This window comes from Emydura macquarii, unplaced genomic scaffold (assembly GCF_026122565.2).
Source record: "Emydura macquarii macquarii isolate MOO-44397 ecotype Brisbane River unplaced genomic scaffold, CSIRO-AGI_Emac_v2 contig_1096, whole genome shotgun sequence".
In the NCBI taxonomy this organism is placed as follows: domain Eukaryota; kingdom Metazoa; phylum Chordata; order Testudines; family Chelidae; genus Emydura; species Emydura macquarii.
Genome location: NW_027131233.1, coordinates 150,662 through 168,765, shown reverse-complemented (window position 1 = coordinate 168,765; position 18,104 = coordinate 150,662). Strand labels below are relative to the sequence as shown.

Here is an 18,104-nt window from a genome sequence, read left to right as displayed (position 1 = left end):
TCACCTAGGGCCACTGACTTTAAAACTGCGTCACAGGAGGGGAAAGAATGTCTCCTCGTTAATCAAAGGTGCTTTGTCCCAATTTGATTGAGTTCTGTCTTGAGGAATTTCCAAGTTTCAGAAATTCCTCACACCTAATGTCTTATTACTGCATCACCAAGCACTGCCCTCTCCATTGCTAAGTTCCATCTCTCCAACCATCACCTGATCTCTTTCAGAATCACCTGTTGTCCCCAGCCCCACATACCCTGTCACTCAGCCTTTCTTTGACTTCCAGATCACCAGCACTGGTGGTGTCTCATATGCTCTCAGACCTATTTTACGTCAGTATGGTTGTTGACTCTCACCATTGCTCACTCTCCTCCATCTTTAACACTTTTGCCCCTCTCTGCCATCACAAGGTCACCAATTCTGCCACCCACTAGGCCCCAGCAATCTCTTCCTAACCCAAATCGGTCATCAGAAAGGATGTGGACAAATTGGAGAGAGTTCAGTGGAGGGCAACAAAAATGATGAGGGGGCTGGAGCATATGAATTATGAGGAGAGGCTGAGGGAACTGGGCTTGTTTAGCTCTAGAAGAGAAGAGTGAGGGGGGGGGATTTCATAGCAGCCTTCAACTACCTGAAAGAGGGTTCCAGGGAGTATGGAGCTAGTCTGTTCTCAATGATAGCAGATGGCAGAACTAGGAGCAATGGTCTCAAGTTGCGGTGGGGCAGCTCTGGGGCAGCAGAGAATCCAACTGGGAGGTTGGTTCTGTGGTTTGGGCACTGCTCTGCCACTCAGGAGAGCTGGGTTTGATTCCCTTACCCTGTGTGAACCTAGGCAAGCCCCATTGCAAACAGGATTTGGAATACCTCTGATATACTCTGTAATTAATGTGATTAAGTAATAAAGATACCCTTGCTTGTTCATGCATTTCACCTTGAACCTCCCCCCCCCCCCCCAGTTAGCTGAATAACAGGTGTTGGAGTTACTTTCCTAGACCAGTGTTTTTCAACCTGGGGTCCATGGACCCCTGGGGGTCTGCAGATTATGTGTAAGATTTCCAAAGGTAGTCACACCTTCATTTGAAATTTAGAAGGTCTCCACAGATGAGAAAAGCTCTAATACCACTGTACTATAGAATGAGAACCCAGCGCATGAATATTGTATATGCTGATCCCAGTTCCTGTACCACTCCGGATAAAGGCTGCAGATTTACATCACAGAACCTGAGGAGAACCTGTCAGCTACTAACCCAAGGACAGAGGAGTTATTAGCTGCAAAGGATTCTCCTACTTTTGGTTTCTCACAAGCGATAGAATAAGGGCCAAGATGCTGCAATATTTTCAAGTTCTCAAGAAATCCAGATGACACACGCAACATTTTTGGTCCCCCTCTGATCTTCTTTCAGAGATGATTTCTCAGGTTAGAGGGGAAAGAATGGGCTAGAGTATAGATGTATAAATGTTATGCCAAAACTTTTCATTGTAATACAATTATTATAAACCAAATTTTCATTCTATCCATGTCTATCAAAAGCATGTCTATGGAAAGCCAGCCGCAAAGTTGTTGGAATCTGTACAGGAAAAAGCAGGGGTAACTTTGTTACTTAATGACTTAATTAGAAAGTATTTCAGAGGTATTCCAAACCCTGTTTACAATGGGTTTGTGTTATTAACTCTGTGTTCAGTGAGCAGTTGTATGATACTGTTTCCTGGTAATTGACCAGAAGCTGGTTGTAGCACTTACATTCAGAATCGTGCACACAATTACTCTGCTACACTTCTGCAAGACTTTCCAGAAAGCCATGAGACAACAGAACGGCTGGTCTGTGTTTCAGTGAAGCGTAGAGATGAGGTGAAGGGACAGGGATTATAGTAGTAGTTGTACGTAATTTACACTGTGGCAAGGTGGGCCTGTTTTGCCCCGTGGGTCTGCGCTCCCTACAGCCATGCCGGTGGTGCGGCTGGGTGGCAGCGGGGGGAGGGGTCCGGGGGGGGGGGCCGGTCCCGCCCCCGCCCTCTACCCCGGGCCCCAACCCAGGGACCCTGCGAGGAGTAGCCTCATACAGCCTAGTCCAAGGGTCTACCACCTTCCCTGGGTCGCTCCTCTGTAGCCCCCCCGGCTTGTGGCTCTCCTTCAGACTCTCCTCCGGTCTCCACACCTTGCAGCAGCTCTGCTCCGCTCCGCTCCGCTCCTCTACTGACTCCACACCTTGTAGCAGCTCTACTCAACTCCCTCTCATCTACCCCCACCCGCCTGACCGGGAGGCTCCCAACTGCTGGGGCAAGTTCCCTGATTGGCCCCAGCTGGCCTGATTGGCCTAATTGGCCTGGAGTGGCCGCAGCTGGCCTGATTGGCCCAATTGCCCTGGGGCGGCCGCAGCTGGATCACCCAGGGAACAAAGATTTGCCAAGCCTGGGGCTGATATACATGCCTTCCAGCACCCTCCTATAGCTATCAGGGCTAGCCCCGTCACAACACCCATCACCTGTTACACGAGCCTGGCTGAAGTAACTTGCAACTCAACTGCATATAAGTGCAAAGGTATTGTTTACACTATTTACCAGTTGGGACACGAACCCCTCTCCCACCCAGCTGAAGTAACTGTCTGTATTAGCTTATAACTTGCCAAATGTCTACACAAACCTTGTCTGGGGAGAGTAAGGGGCCCTGAGAGGATAAAGAGAAGCCTTTAGGATGATCAATCTCTCTGGATCCAGTTAACACTGGCCAGGCAAAGCACTTCAGCTTCCCCTGCAAGGATTCATGAGGTTCAGAGTGTATCACTGGGAGCATTTGCTAAGTGAAAGATAATAGAGCTCGGTTCCAATCAAATTTACACATGTAAAGATGGAGTGACGCTGTTGCAGTCAATGTGCCTGAACTCACAGCCTGACCTAAGAATTTATCCCATGTCCTGCAAAGAGGCAGTGGTGTAATTTGGGCTCTTGGGAGTGGAGAAAATTATCAAAAAATGAGCCAATGAAACACATTTATAAATAACATCAACTCAGGAGAGATAAATACAATGACCAGTTTCACCACATGCTTCCCATGTGTATAAACATGATACAATGGGCCACACTCAGAAGTGGAGGGCCAGAGCGAGTGTTCGAGGGAAGGTTACAATTGTAAAATCACACAGTGCTCAAGCAGACTGTGGAACTCCCAGCCCCAAGATATCAATAGGACCAAGAGCTTAGTAGGATACAGAGAGGGAATGGTTATTTATATGTGGAATCATAAAATCCAATTACAGTAGTGCAGACTTTTGAAAAGGTTTGGGAGGGCTATAAAACTTCCTGATTTACATCATCAAGTATGTCTAACCAGTGGGTGTCAGGAGGAAACTTTCCCTGGGGACAGGTTATCTCACAGCTCTCTATTCCAGGGCTTCCTCTACCTCTCCCTAAAACATATCTTACCAACCACTGGGCTAGCTGGACTACAGGTCTGATGAAGTCTGGCAGTGACTATCTTCTGAATGGTGGTATACATATGAATATAAGAACGGCCATACCGGGTTGGACCGATAGTCCATCTAACCCAGTATCTTGTTCCAACAGTGGCCAATGACAGGTGCTTCAGAGGGAATAAATAGATCAGATAATTGTCAAGTGTAAATCCAAGACTATGCTTTTGTTGATCTTTCTTGAACTCCTAGAAGTCTCTAGACTTGCACTGAGAGAAGAATGATGTCTCCTTCAATATAATCTAGCTTCCTGTTTTTATTTCCTTTCACAAAGTAAGTTTTGAGGAGTTTTGAACTGCCCAGTGCATCATGTCAGCTGTCAATGACACCAAATTCCATCCTGCAGTGTTCCTTCTCTCCGGAATACCGGGGCAGGAAGACGTCCATGTCTGGATTTCTATCCCTTTCTGCTTAATGTATTGTGACAGGGTTAGACCTGATGGCTACAGGAGAGTAGTAGAGGGGGTCTATATTAGCCCCAGAATGAACCAATCCCTGTTCCCTGGGTGATCCAGCTGGGGCCACTCTGGGGCAATTAGGCCAATTAAGCCAGCTGAGGCCAATCAAGGAGCTTGCCCCAGGAGTTAAAAGCCTCCCTGTCAGGCAGACAGGGGCAGCTGGAAGGGAGTTAAGAGAAGGAGCAGAGCGGAGCTGAGCTGCTACAGGACTTGGAGCAACCACTGCCACCTATTACAACCCCAGAGGTACCAGAGACGAGAGGGGGGGTACCTGTCTGGCTAAGGCCAGGGGCCCAAGGCACAGGCCTGAGGGATAACCCCTCCCCACCCAGTTCCAGGAAGCAGACGGCGAGCAGTGGGGCCAAGGAGAGGTGACCCAGGGAAGGGAGTGAGTCACGGACTTTTGAAGACTACTCCACACAGGGTCCCTGGGTCGGGGCCCGGGGCAGAGGGCAGGACCGGGCCCCCCCCTGCTCCCACCCAGGCACGCCATAGGCATAGCCAAAGAGGGCACAGTACCCACGAGAGGGCTAAACTAGCCGCCCACGCCACAGTATGTTACTTCAATATTAGGAAATTCATTTCATTCATTTCATTATAAAAACAGATCCATCCCTCCATGAGCCCATGTACCTTTTCCTTTCCATGTTGGCTGTCACAGACCTTGGCTTATCCATATCCACCATGCAACAATACTGGACATATTCTGGTTCAACTCTTGGGAGATCAGCCACGATGCCTGTTTTGCCCAGCTGTTTTTCATCCACTCGCTTACATTAACTGAATCCTCTGTGGTCTTGTCCATGACCTTCAACCGCTTTGTGGCAATCTGTAACCCGCTGAGATATGCTTCCATCTTAACCCTACCGAGAATAGCCAAGATGGGACTGGTGTCTCTGTTAAGAGGGGTAGTCCTAATATTCCCATTCCCCATTCTCTTGAAACAGTACTGATACTGTCAAGCCAACATCCTCTCCCATTCCTATTGCCTCCACCAGGAGGTGATGATGATGGCTTGTTCAGATATCAGAGTCAATATCATCTATGGCTTCTTTATAACAGCTTCTTCAGTGGGGTTGGAGTTGCTGCTCATCCTCCTATCATATGTGATGATCCTCAAAACAGTGCATCCCATGTAGAGTGCCTCAAGGCCCTGAACACCTGCGTCTCCCACGTCTGCGTCATCCTGCTTTCCCACATGCCACGGATTGACTTGTCAGTGATATACAGATTTATGAAGAGCTGTTTTCCCTTCCTTCAGAATGTCCTGGGCAATGTCTCCTGGCAGATCCTGCCCCTGATGAACCCAGTCGTGTACAGTGTTAAAACCAAAGCCATTCGTTTGAGGATAATCAGGGTGTTCATCAAGTGAAGGGTCAGTTCATCACCAGCTCCAGAGAATCAACCCCCTGTAAGTGGTTTCCTCCTATTCTGCTCTCCAGAGCACGGAGGGCAGCTCTGGGGCAGCAGAGTAATATTCTGGTCCATCTGGAAGTAAAGCACAGTTCCCTGTGTCTTGTGCACTGCTCTGCAGCTCAAGGTCCAAGGTTACACAGGGCGTCTCTGCCAGAGCTTGAAATTAAATTTGGGTTGCCTAAGTCTCAGTCCCCATTCTTATCTACAAGACCCTCCTTCATTTCCCAGCCACAGGATGGGAGAAGAAGATTACGACCTGGAAGTAAAAGAGATCCAATATCTTGTACCTTCTGTGCTCCTGTTGCACACAACTGTGCGTGTTCCTGTCACACATAAAAACGTTCAGTCCATTTCTTCAGTTCTCCTAATCTCCTAAGCAGCAGCAGCTGTTTGCCGGGATTTGCATGAATTAATTACGCATAGTTTAAATAAAATACGAAAAAATCAAGTTCACTTGATTGTCCTTGGTTCTGGGTTTAGAGCAGAATTTATTATTATTTTACAGTCCTTGCCATGACCCGAAATCTGCCTGGGGATTGATGTGCCTAAGTGCCATGTTTGGATAAGGTTTTCAAGATTACCAGGGATAAATGGCCTCCTAAATCATGGGAGCGGTTTGAAGGGTGCTTTAAGAAACTAAGGTGATTCATATATATCCCCTTTTAAGACAGAGTGTAAGGCTTGGAAATGTTAACTTAGAAAACTTAGTGAACTTCCCAGAAAAATTTGGCGGGCTTACTCAGATTCTTAACCATTTAATAGCCTTTATTTATCAACTTGCTACAACTACTTAAATTGAATCTTTCGTTCTTTTACTGATTCATTTTTTATATAATTACAAACAACAAAAGTTGAATACAATGATTAAATTCTAGACACAAGACTTACTAATATAAAACTAGTAACTTAAGCAATTTATTTTACCACAAATCTTGTTCCCTTATTCTCTTACAAACTTTCAAAACACATATAAGACTAAAAAAAAAAAAACCTAACAATTGCAAAGCAAGTACAAAAAACAGATATTCCAACAATCACAATCACTCCTGGAATACAAGTAGAATTATTGCTAATTTTATATTCACATTCACTACTCATCACATATAGCGATGAATGCAGCTGCAGCAAAACAACAAATATTTTATGGCCTGGTCTTTTTATTTAGAGCTCTATTTTTTATCCAGGTGGAACCTCTATTGTATTCACACACAGGTTATCATCCACAGGACAAGTCCCAGTGGGTTATCAGCCCCCTTACAACGGGCTGGAGAGAGGCAGGACGACTGATCAGACTCACTTGCAGGCACGATTCTGGTGTACCCCTTGGGGAGGCTCGGTGGTCCTCATGACAAGACTCTCTAATTTTTTCTTTGTCTGACAACCCTTTTATCTCCACTCCAGCCTATACGTCCGCCAAACCAATTATGGGCATTTTCTACGTCACTTTGCCGGTCCCTCCTTGAGGAATCCCTAGGCCAGGCATTTATCCTTGACCAGGTGTAACTTGCCAATTAAAAGTTGCAGCATCTGCAAACCTCCAAATATGCGCCTGGAACCGCTGGGTTAACAAGTCTCCCTTATTTCAAGTTTAATCGGTCATTTTTCAGTCAGGCCAGGGTTCTTTGCTGCCTTTGAGTTTTCTCCCCTATGTGGTTCATAACTCATACTTTCTTATCTCAAAACTGATAACTTCCCCTTATCTATTACAAAAATAACAAGAAACAACTACAAAAATAATTGGTTACAAAACCTTGAAGCACAATTAACAACCTTCAATAAATGTCTTCATTTATCACATATACATTGATTACTTGTTCCTTTCTCAACATGGACTCGGGGCACACACACAATACAATGATTTTAACCCATTACGACAGGGATGTGAAGCACACAAAGCAGAATATGATCCCTAGGCACTTACATGCTAAAATAAGTGCTTGGAGGTATCTGGTGCAATTAGCAGTGCCAAGGCTGTGTCCCAGCTGAATGGCTCTGCAGTGTGATGGAAGTGAGCAATTGGCTATACAGGGATTCTTCACCCCGGCCTTAATAATAAAACCTAGCTCTTATATGTCACTTCTCATTATGAGATTTATAAATTAAACACTAATATGTGAGCACAGGACTAGATGGGATTCACCCAAGAGTTCTGAAGGAAAACAAACATGTAAACTTGTCACTTTGGTCAGTTTAAGGGTGTTTAACCCCCAAAAGTTAGTTGCACTTTGGACTGCAGCCTGCTGGGATCCTCGGTAGCTGGGCTGAGCCCTTCTATGAACCAACAGCATCCAAGGGATGGCTAACACTTATCAGAGTTGACTTAGCCCAAGGGGTTTAAGGAGAGAAGCACTTTTGTTAATGTATGAAAGTAGCACTTGCTTTAAGAAAACAAAGGATCATCTGTCTGCTTATCTGTCTGTGAAGAGTAACTAGGATTTTACAAACGACCATCTGTCTGTAAGCATAGGACAATAGACAATAGGATTGTGTACTATGAGAAATGATTTCATGCATAGAAAAATATTAGGCCTTTGTATCCTTCTTTGGTTTCATGTTTGTATTGTTTACGTTTACACTCTTTATTTGATATTAATGACTAAATAAATGAGTCATATTGCTTCAGCTAAGGCCCTGTTATTATTCTTGTTCTGTCACCCCTGCCCCTGGGTTGAGGCAACTCCTCTGCTTCCAGAGACCCGCACTCCTAAAGCTAAGGCCTTTCAGGCCGCTCTGAGTCCATGCTTTTCTGTACGGATTCCAACATGTCTGTGTCTGGCTTTCCATACACATCCATGGAATGAAAGTTTGATTTGTAATAATTGTATGACAATGAAAGGTTTTGGCACAACATTTATACATCTATTCTGTACCACATACATGTAAACCCATTTTTCCCCCTCTGATCTTCTTTCAGAGATGATTTCTCAGATTAGAGAGGGACCAAAATGTAGCGTGTGTCATCTGGATTTATTTAGAAGTTGAAGACGTTGCAACCTTTTCGCCCTCATTCAATCACTTGTCAGGAAACAAAACTCTTGGGAATTCTTTGCAGCTAGTCACTCTTTTATCTTTGGGTTAGTGGCTGACAAGTTCTCCTCAGGTTCTGTGATATCAATCTGCAGCCTTTATTCCGAATGGTACAGGAAATGGGATCAGCATATACAATCTTCATTCCCTGGGCTCTCACTCTATAGTACAGTGGCTTTCAACTGTTTTCATTTCCAGATCCCTACCAAATTTCAAATGAAGGTGTGAATACCTTTGGAAATCTAACAGATAATCTGAAAACCTCTTGGAATGCATGGACCACAGGTTGAAAAACACAGGTCTAGTACAGAGTAATCCCAGCACCTGTCACAGTGCTACCATGGAGGTTTGTGGGAACTCAGTTTCAAAGTGAAATGCATGAGTATTCTAGCCCAGTTGACCCACAGTTTTCTGCAACCCAGGGCCCAGTCTGAGCGTGGGAGAATGGTGGGATTCCAGTCCAGGAGAGGGAAAGGGATGAGGCTGACATCTAGTATTCAGAGACCAGAGAAAGGGGCAGAGAATCAGGTAGCCCTGAAACTGTGAGGGGTCTTACAGGGCATAACTGCTGCAGCCCTCATCTAGTCAGGAAACAGAACAATTCCAGTTGCCTTATCTGACCTATTACCATAGAGGAACACAGGTCTCAATTCCTGCATGCACAATCAAGCCAGAGAATAAAAGCTTTGAACATGGATTTGATGATTATATTTCCAGGAGCAAATAAACCTGAGGTGATTTGTGAATTACTCACTGATATTGCATGGGGTCTTCTCTGGCCCAGAGCACACTGCACCTCTAGAAATGGGACCCATTGAGAAATCCTGACTCGGGGCATTGGGGTTTTTACACTTCAAGCTCACTTTGAATCTGAGGTTTCTATGTACCTGGAATGGTCCCCCATGAGCACGAGCACATGAAGTGGCAGGTTCCCCCAGCTACCTAGTACTGCCTACTCTCCAGCCCCTGTCACTGAGTCACACCCACAGCCCAGCAGAGTCAGCTGCCGCTGCACAGAACTTCTGCCCATCTCAACAGCTGGCAGCCTTTACCCTTCCATAGATGTTTGTTGACAGATGCTCCCCTTCTCGCAGGTATTGGATACTTTGGCAGGTTTCTCTGTCTTTAAATCATTCAGAGGTCTGCACCATAAGTGAGAAGGAGTCGGGGGAGAGCTTGCACGGGCAGCAGGCAGTGTCTGCTCAGACAGGCTGCAACTGTCCTTATGAAGCATGTTTGCCCATTTCCTTTGGGGCCACTTGGGCACTGGGACCCTCAACTGATTGGTTCAGTGTGTGCCAGCTTTAACCCTGTCATGGCCAATAGCAAACTGCAGGAAGCCCAATCCCAGGGATGTGCGGTGATGCCACCACACTGGACAGCACCACCAGCCCTGCCGCAGGCTCCATTCCTGCAATCCAGGCTGGCAGTGCTCTGCATACGGCTCAGAGGAGTCACAGGGCTCTCTTGCGGGCAGCCAAGTGGTACCGATGATGCTCTTACACCTGTAATCTTGCTGCAGTGCAGTAAATCAGACTAATAATCGTTAGGTAGGGTCAGATTTCTCCGCGGCAGCCCCCTTTCCTGCTTTACAAATGCAGGGTGCAGGCTGGGGGAGAGAGATTCCACACAGCTCCTGGAAATTTCCCTCAGATTGTTCCCGTAGGGCAGATCCCTTTCCTTCTCCCTGAAACATAAACAGGGTGACCAGGCATCCATGGATCCCCGAAGCTATGCACAGATCTCAGTGATCCCCTGGTAGCCAGGCCCCCCAACCTACATTGTCTGTGCCTCCAAAACAGCTCTAGGAACCTCCCCAGCTCCCTGAGAGCACAGGTTCATCGGCAATGTGCTACCGGGGCCTGTCAGAGTATCCACTGCCCACAGGATCTGATGAAGGGTCCATTGTAGAACATGGAGAGGCTGCATGGAGATGTGAAGGCTGGTTAGGGTAGCTGGTGAGGCATAGACTGGGTGGGAGGTTTACATCTTTCCATACCCAGAGTGCAGCCATAGACTCGGTCAGTGCAAGATTCATTGCTGTTACAAAAAAGAGGCAGATGATTAGACTCCAATTTCTTTAGCAGATATGGGCAGGGCCATGGCAACTGAATTTTCTGTGGAAAATGATCTGTTTTCTATGAAAACCCACACCCAAAAATGGATGAAAAGGAAACATTTTACTGTGGGTCAAAATTTTTCATGGGGAAAAATCCTATTTTCTAGCCCAGCTCTAGCTCAAATTGTGAGCTTCTGTCACTCATGTTACCGGACCACACACCTCTGGTCAGCCGGAGCATGGTCTTGTAACAGTGGAGGCCTTCTCAGTTGGCCTCACATAGGAGCAGTCAGGACAAACTTGAGCGATGTTGTAACCCCATAGGCCCACTGGTGTCCCCCCTCACTCATGGGGTCACAAAGCCACCCACTCAAGCCTGGCATGCCGACTTTGCTCGACTTTAATGATACAAACAGTGCTACAATTCGTGAGGATAGAGAAGAGGTACAAGAAGCACAGAAGGAACTCCAGCCAGACATGAGCTGCTTTGAGACCTGAGGCTCCAATCCAGATGAATTTGGAAGCACTAAAGCTGCTGTTGTTGGAAGCTGACATGGGTGGGGTGTGATGCTATTGTCCAGCTGCCTTTGCAGAATCAGGGAATGAAAACTATTGTAGTTATCTGTATCAGAGTAAGTGTTATCAGAATCAGTCCCTCAGTGTCTCTAGGGGATTTATAGTTTGCAAATATTTCCCAATATTGCATCAATAACAGCAAATGTAGGCCCTCATATTGGAACAACAGACAGTCAAACGTCAGGGCTGTTGCTATTTGGATGACTGACAGACGTGATCTTAGGTCTCCCCCGGCCCCCTCCTCAGAGTATCTGAACCCTTGAACATATTCATCTTCCTGCCACCGCTCTGAAGCTGGACAGGTCTATTATCTGCCTGTGCAGAGGCTCAGATACACTCTGGGGCTTGCCCACAGTCACACAGGGCAAGGGAAGCAAACCCAGCTCTCCTGAGTGGCAGAACAGTGCCCAAACCATAGGACCAACCTCCCAGATAGACTGACTGGATTCTCGCTCCCCCAGAGCGGCCCCACTGCAACTTGAGACCATTGCTCCTAGTACTGCCATCTGCTACCATGGAAAACAGCCTAGCTCTATCCTCCTTGGAGCCCCCTTTAGGGTAGTTGAAGGCTGCTATCAAATCCCCCCTCACTCTTCTCTTCTGAAGACTAAACAAGCCCAGTTCCTCAGCCTCTCCTCATAATTCATGTGCTCCAGCCCCTTCATCATTTTTGTTGCCCTCTGCCCTCTGCTGGACTCACTCCAATTTGTTCATATCCTTTCTGATGATGGGGAGACTCAGGACTGGAAGAGATTGTTTGGGCCTAATGGGTGGCAGACGTGGCGACCTTGTGGTGGCAGAGAGGGGCAAAAGAATGAAAGATGGAGTAGAGTGAGGAATGGTGAGAGGCAACAACCATATTGATGGAAAATAGAGCTGAGAGCACGTGAGACACCATCAGTGCTGGTGGTCAGGAAGTCATGAAAAGGCCGACTGACAGGGTGTGTGGGGGTGGGGGAAGATGGGTGGCGATCCTGAAAGAGATGAGGTGATGGTCAGAGAGAGCAGTGCTTGGTCATGGATTGATAAGACATCGGGTGTGAGGAACTTCTCAGACTGTAAACTTCCACACGTCTGAGCTCAGCCAAAAAGGGGCAGAGCACCCTTGATTAACGAGGACACATCCTTTCGCCCCCCTGTCATGCAGGTTTAAAGTCACTGGCACCAGGCGATAGCATTCTGCAGGTGTATATTCTCAGTTTGTCAAGAAGCTCTTTGGTTTTGACCCCATAAATGATAGGGTTGAGCATGGGAGGAAGAATGAGATAGAGGTTGGCCAAGAGGATGTCAATGTGGGCAGCGATGCCCTGACTGAACCTGCGTGTCAGGGCAGAGAAGACCAAGGGAGTACAAGCCATCAGTATCACACAGATGTGGGCTGTGCAGGTGTTGAGGGCTTTTCGGTTGGCTTTTTTGGAGGAGATCCTGAAGACGGCCCTGAGGATCATCCCATAGGACAGACCAGTGAGTATCACGTCTGACCCAATGGTCACTAATAATACCACCAGGCTGTACATCTGGTTGACTGTGGTGTCCCCACATGAGATCTTCACCACAGTGAGGTACTCGCAGTACGTATGGGGGATAACATGGTTGGCGCAGAATGACAGCCTCCGCAGTAGTATAGGCATGGGCAGAACGAAGAGCACAGCTCGTATCAAACCCACTAGCCCTAGCTTAGCAATTCGTGCGTTGGTGAGGATGGTGGCGTATCTCAGAGGGTGACATATGGCGATGTAGCGATCAAAGGCCATTATCAAGAGGACGGATGATTGCGTAGCACCAAGCACGTAAAGGAAGAAAATCTGGGTGAAGCAGCCAACCACAGTGATGACTTTTGAATGGAACCAAAATATGCACAGTGCCTTCGGCACAATACAGGTACACTGGCAGATGTCTGTCAGTGCCAGCATGCAGATCAGGAGGAAAATGGGCTTATGCAGGGTCTGCTCTTTGCAAACAACAAAGAGAACCATGAAATTTCCCAACAGGCAGATGATGTAGAACATAGAAAAAGGGATGGAAATCCAGATGTGGGCATCTTCCAGCCCCGGGATGCCGTTTAGGATGAATGTTGACGGGTTGGAGGGGGTGAGGTTGAAATCCTCCATGAGAAGGTCGAAGCACTGATCAGGCTCAAAAACGCTCAGGGTGCCTGTGAAGGGAGAGGAACACAGCGAGGGGGGTTAGGCCCTTGGTAACAAATACCATGGTAAATATTTTATAGTTACTAACAATCTAGAAAGCGGGGTGAGCAGTGAGGTGGCAACAAAATTCCCCTGTATTTAGCACTGCTGGGGCCACATTTGGAGTATTGTTTCCAGTTTTGGGCCCCCATTAGAGGAAGGATGTGGACAAATTAAACAAAGTGCTGCAGAGGGCAATGAAAATGATTAGGGGGCTGGAACACATGACTTATGAGGAGAGGCCGAGGGAACTAGGCTTGTTCAGTTTGCCGAAGAAAAGAACGAGGGGGCATTTGACAGTAGACTTCAACTGCCAGACAGGGGGCTCTTGGAAGGATGGAGCTAGGCTGTTCTCAGTGGTCCCAGATGTAAAAGCTAGAAGCAACAGTCTCAAGTTGCAGTGGGGGAGGTCTAGGTTGGATATTAGGAAAAACTTTTTCCCTAGAAGGGTGGTGAAGCACTGGAATGGGTTACCTAGGGAGGTGGTGGAATCTCTAGCCTTTGAGATTTTTAAGGTCCGACTTGACAAAGCCCTGGCTGGGATTATTTAACTTGGGTTGGTCCTGCTTTGAGCAGGGGGTTGGACTAGATACCTCCTGAGGTCCATTCCAACCCTAAGTTTCTATGATTCTATGAGTTGCAGATGGCACCAAATTATTTAGGGAGCTAAGCAAGCGTAGCGATAAGAGACAATGTTCAAAGTCAATAAGTGCAATGTACATGCCCATTGGAGGAAAAAGTCTTTATTCTGCCTTGTTAAGGGACAAAGGTAAGCAGAGACACTGGGAAGCAAACCAGCTGCTAACCCTTCCCATGCATGAATACTGATAATGAATACTGATCCCACAAAAATCAGGAGGTCATAAATAATGAAGCAATCTGGACTGGTTGGTAAACTGGGTCGAAGCAAACAATATGTGTTCTAGTATAGCTCTGTAGATGTCTATGTCTATGCACAAAGAAGGAAGACAACACTTACACAATGGGGGACTCTATTGTGGGACTGTGGACAAGATTTTGGGAGTGTGAAGGAATAATTAGCTAAATATGAAGTCCCTGTGTGAGCCTGTGGCCAAAAGAGCTAAAGTGATCCTGGACGATAAACAGGGGAATCTCACATTGAGGTAGAGAAGTTGTTTTACCTCTTTCCTTGGCAGTGTGCAACTGCTGCTGGACTAATGTGTCCAGTTCTGGTGTCCACAATTAAAGTTGGATGTTGATTCACTGAAGAGGGGTCAGAGAAGAGTCACAAGAATGTTTAAAGATTGTAAATCCTGCCTTACAGTCATTGACTCAACGGCTCAATCCAGTTAATTTACCAGAGATGGTGAAGGGGTGACTTGATGACTGTCCACAAGTACCCACACAGAGAACAAATGCTGAATAACGGGCTTTTCAGGTTAGCCTAGAAAGGTCTAACTCCATCCGATGGCTGGAAGTTGAAGTTAGACAATTTCTGACTATAAATAAGGTGTGCACTTTTTAAACATAGAGAGTAATTAACCATTGGAGCAATTTACCAAGGGTCATGGCAGATTGTCCATCACTGAAAATTTGTGAACCAATGCTGGATGTTTCTTTAGAAGCTCTGCTCTATAAATTCCTTTGCAGCAGTCTCTGGCTGTGCTATACCGGAGGTCAGACTAGATGATCACAATAGAACTTTCTGGCCTGGGAAATTGTGAACACGTCCCTACAGCACACGCAGGAGTTTACTGGAGGTATTTTGCCTGCACGCTGGTGCCTGAGTTTACTGAAGGCACTTTTACAAATTTTTTAACTTATGACAGTGCTGAATTTAGCCCCAGGGGGAAGAAGTCTCAGACTTCGGAGCCTGGAAATCAATATTGTGGTCGGGTTTTTACACGAGTTAGACATTCCGTGAGACATGGCATGGATGAACTTTTCAGATGAGAAAAATACTGACATGCCCCCATAAAATCGCCATCCTGAGAAATGCATGTACAACTGTCCCTCTTAATGGCTAACAGAGCTGGCTAACAAATGATCCCAGAGTGGCTAACAAATGAATAGCTAACAAATGGCCAACAAATGATCCCACTGTGTAAGCCAGCGGCCTGAGGCTCCTGCACGGGGCAGCTGTATTTACCTAGGCATCGACATGACCCAGAAATGCCAGCTCTCATTATACACTGTGCACACTTCTCAGCTTGCTCATTGATGCTGTGTAGCAGACTCTGAAGCCCCACACAGTGTGTGGGACAACAACAGCAGCAGCACAGTACAGGTGCCTTGGCATCTGCTACTCGGGATGTGACGTTCTTTACTGGAGAGAATCGTCACTGATCCCACCTAGACAAGGGACAGAGGGGACGGGGACACCTCACCTGTGCACAGCAAGAGTTGTGGGGAGTTTGAGGTGCTCTATTACCTAGCAGCTCTGTGTTCTTGGGGAACCAGAGTGGCTCACCTGAATACCCCACCCCCCAATACCACCCCGCAGCCCATGCCTGAACCAGAAACCAAATGGTTCGGAAGCTGGGAACAAAGAAAGTTCAGAAATAAGAAGCTCGTCATGCTTGCAATTAGCTGGCAATTAACAACTATACTGAACCTAGAGACAGCACGATACAGCAAGGCCCATAGACTGACATGAGAGTCAGCAAGTATCAAAGATGTGTAAAAACATGGAAAGTTTGGGTCCCATTCTGCAATTGTCGTCTGGAGCATCGGATTCGCAACTGACAGAGCCCAGCTCCCTCCTCGTGCCCAGACTAGTCGGCCACTAGGCTGGTTCGAGCAATGCATAAAAAGACTGGTCATTATATCACACCAGCTTGCAGAACTTTATGAATGTGACTATTTTCTGATATTCTTACATGTACAATAAACGTGGCACAGTGCCTTGTCCCCCTGAATCAGATCCTGCCAGTCTTTTCGTTTACAAGTATAACATTTTGGTGGAGAATTATGAAAGTGGGGAGCATTGCAGTATCCCACGATTATTGTAAAAACTGGGGTGCACACCACCGGCGTTAGTAAGATTGACAGTATAGAGGAAGATCTGAAAAATTGTTTGTCTGGTAATCCGAGAAAACAAACAAGAACAGACTCTGAAGAATGTAGGCGTTTAGGTTTGGGTGTTATTGATATTAAAGAAATTGCCCTTCCAGGACTTTGTTGTTGCTCTTCCAGGAGTTGCTCTTATATACATACACTTACAAGGTTTAGTATCGTTAGTTGTTGTTCATGTTCTATTGGGTAAAATGTTTAAGAAAACACAGCCTAGAAATATCCCCAAGGAAAAGCAGGAAGTGCTGCCTTTTGTACAAGACCTTACAGCCTTTAACAGGTTTTGCAAAGGTTTGGGTACACCATCAGGACAGCAGAGCCATTGTCATTCAAGCCGGGATAGGGGCTGGGACGTGGGTTCAGATGCTCTGGCCCATGGAGCCACACTTGTTACTGTCTATATTATTCTTGGCTAAGGCTTTCCTTCTTCTTCTACTACTGCTTCTTTCTGTCTCTCTTCCTATCCCACCCCCACTCATCATCCCCCCACTCCCGTCCACCCCCCGTCTATCCCCGTCCCCAGCTCTGCACTTCTGTTTCTCTGAGATTTTGATGGAAGGAACTTTGGACACACTTTGAATGTAAAAAGTGGGTTTTTTTTGACAAAGCATAGACTAAGGAAGCTGTGTTGCAAAGATGGTACTTGGTGGCTCAGGTTTGACAAGAACAATATGCCACCTTAAGAAATGAATAAAATACATTAGTATCAGCTCAGGAAATTCTTACCCTTGGATGTATATATATACCTCCTATCTGATTTCTATTTTCTGCATCTGATGAAGTGGGTTGCAGCCCACGAAAGCTTATGCCTCCACAAATTTTTTAGTCTTTAAAGTCCTACAGGACTCTCCTTGTTTTTTCAGTAAAAACAGTGGCTGATAAACACAGTGCTGTGAGTAAGAGAATGGAGAGTTGAAGATTACAAAACCATGTTACCAGTGAAATATTAAAAGCTATGGCAGCAAAGAATAACATCATAATGTTAAGATACAGTAAATTGAAGGCAAAAGTAAGTGATTGAAAGGAAAAGAGAGAAGTTAAGAGAATTGCAGTTGAAAGTTGTGGAAAGTGTTATAGGAAAATAATTCTCGATTTCTTTGCAGCCATTCTGAAGAAAAAAAGGGCCTTATCCCCCAAAGGAATGGTCTGTGAATCCTGACTGAAATAATTTGAATATGGATGATTTAGTTAAAATCCCTAAAGGAAAAAAAAGGTTTCTTTGGAACTTAACTGCCTCCAAATGAATAAAAGGAAAGGTAATGTGTGTACAGCTGTGTAAATATAATTAGATAGGTGCAAGGGAAAAAAAAATGTGTGCAGATATATTGTGTAAATCTGTAAGGTTTTAAGAACCTAAACTAATATTTCTGGTTTGTAAAACCCTGTTTTGTAAGTTTAAAATAAATTGGTATTGTTTTCGATTTTTTAAATAACGCCACAAAACTCCATTTGAATCCTTCATTCAAAATTGCAAAACTGGCAAACACTTTTTTGCTAGACACAGATAAGTTAGTGCTGTTTGGCTTTGTTATTCAGAATTTAACCCTTGAGAGGCACCTCACTGCTTCATAGATTTAATATCTTTTTAAATAAGAACCAAAGAATGTGGCCATGGCTGTGTACGGACAGCCAAAAACAGGAGAATGAAAAGGTATTCTGGATTCTTTTCATTTTTGTTAGCAAAATAGCAGATCAGAGCTGTAGTAAAAGAATAAGAAATTAAAAGGAAAGTGTTCCTTGGAGTAATCAGACTGTCACTTTGGTAAGGGTACATGGAAACTCTAAGCACAAGACAAACACTTACAGCTTATGTAAATATTGATATGGTTAATATAACTTTATAGAGACGTTAAATTATGAAAGAAATGTGCGTTTTCCCATGACATATGCA

At 45.7% G+C, this 18,104-nt stretch overlaps 1 protein-coding gene and 1 pseudogene across 1 annotated transcript; one reads left to right on the top strand and one right to left on the bottom strand.

Annotated features, from left to right (window-relative positions):
- Positions 1-3,767: 3,767 nt before the first annotated feature.
- Positions 3,768-5,288, top strand: LOC137151522 (olfactory receptor 51G2-like; annotated as a pseudogene).
- Positions 5,289-12,133: 6,845 nt separating this feature from the next.
- On the bottom strand, positions 12,134-14,710 carry LOC137151521 (olfactory receptor 52P1-like). The gene is made up of 2 exons (XM_067545780.1): positions 14,701-14,710; positions 12,134-13,149 (listed from the first exon to the last, which is right to left on the bottom strand). The coding sequence occupies exons 1-2, from the start codon at positions 14,708-14,710 to the stop codon at positions 12,134-12,136; spliced, it is 1,026 nt and encodes a 341-aa protein (XP_067401881.1).
- Between the last annotated feature and the right edge of the window lie 3,394 nt (positions 14,711-18,104).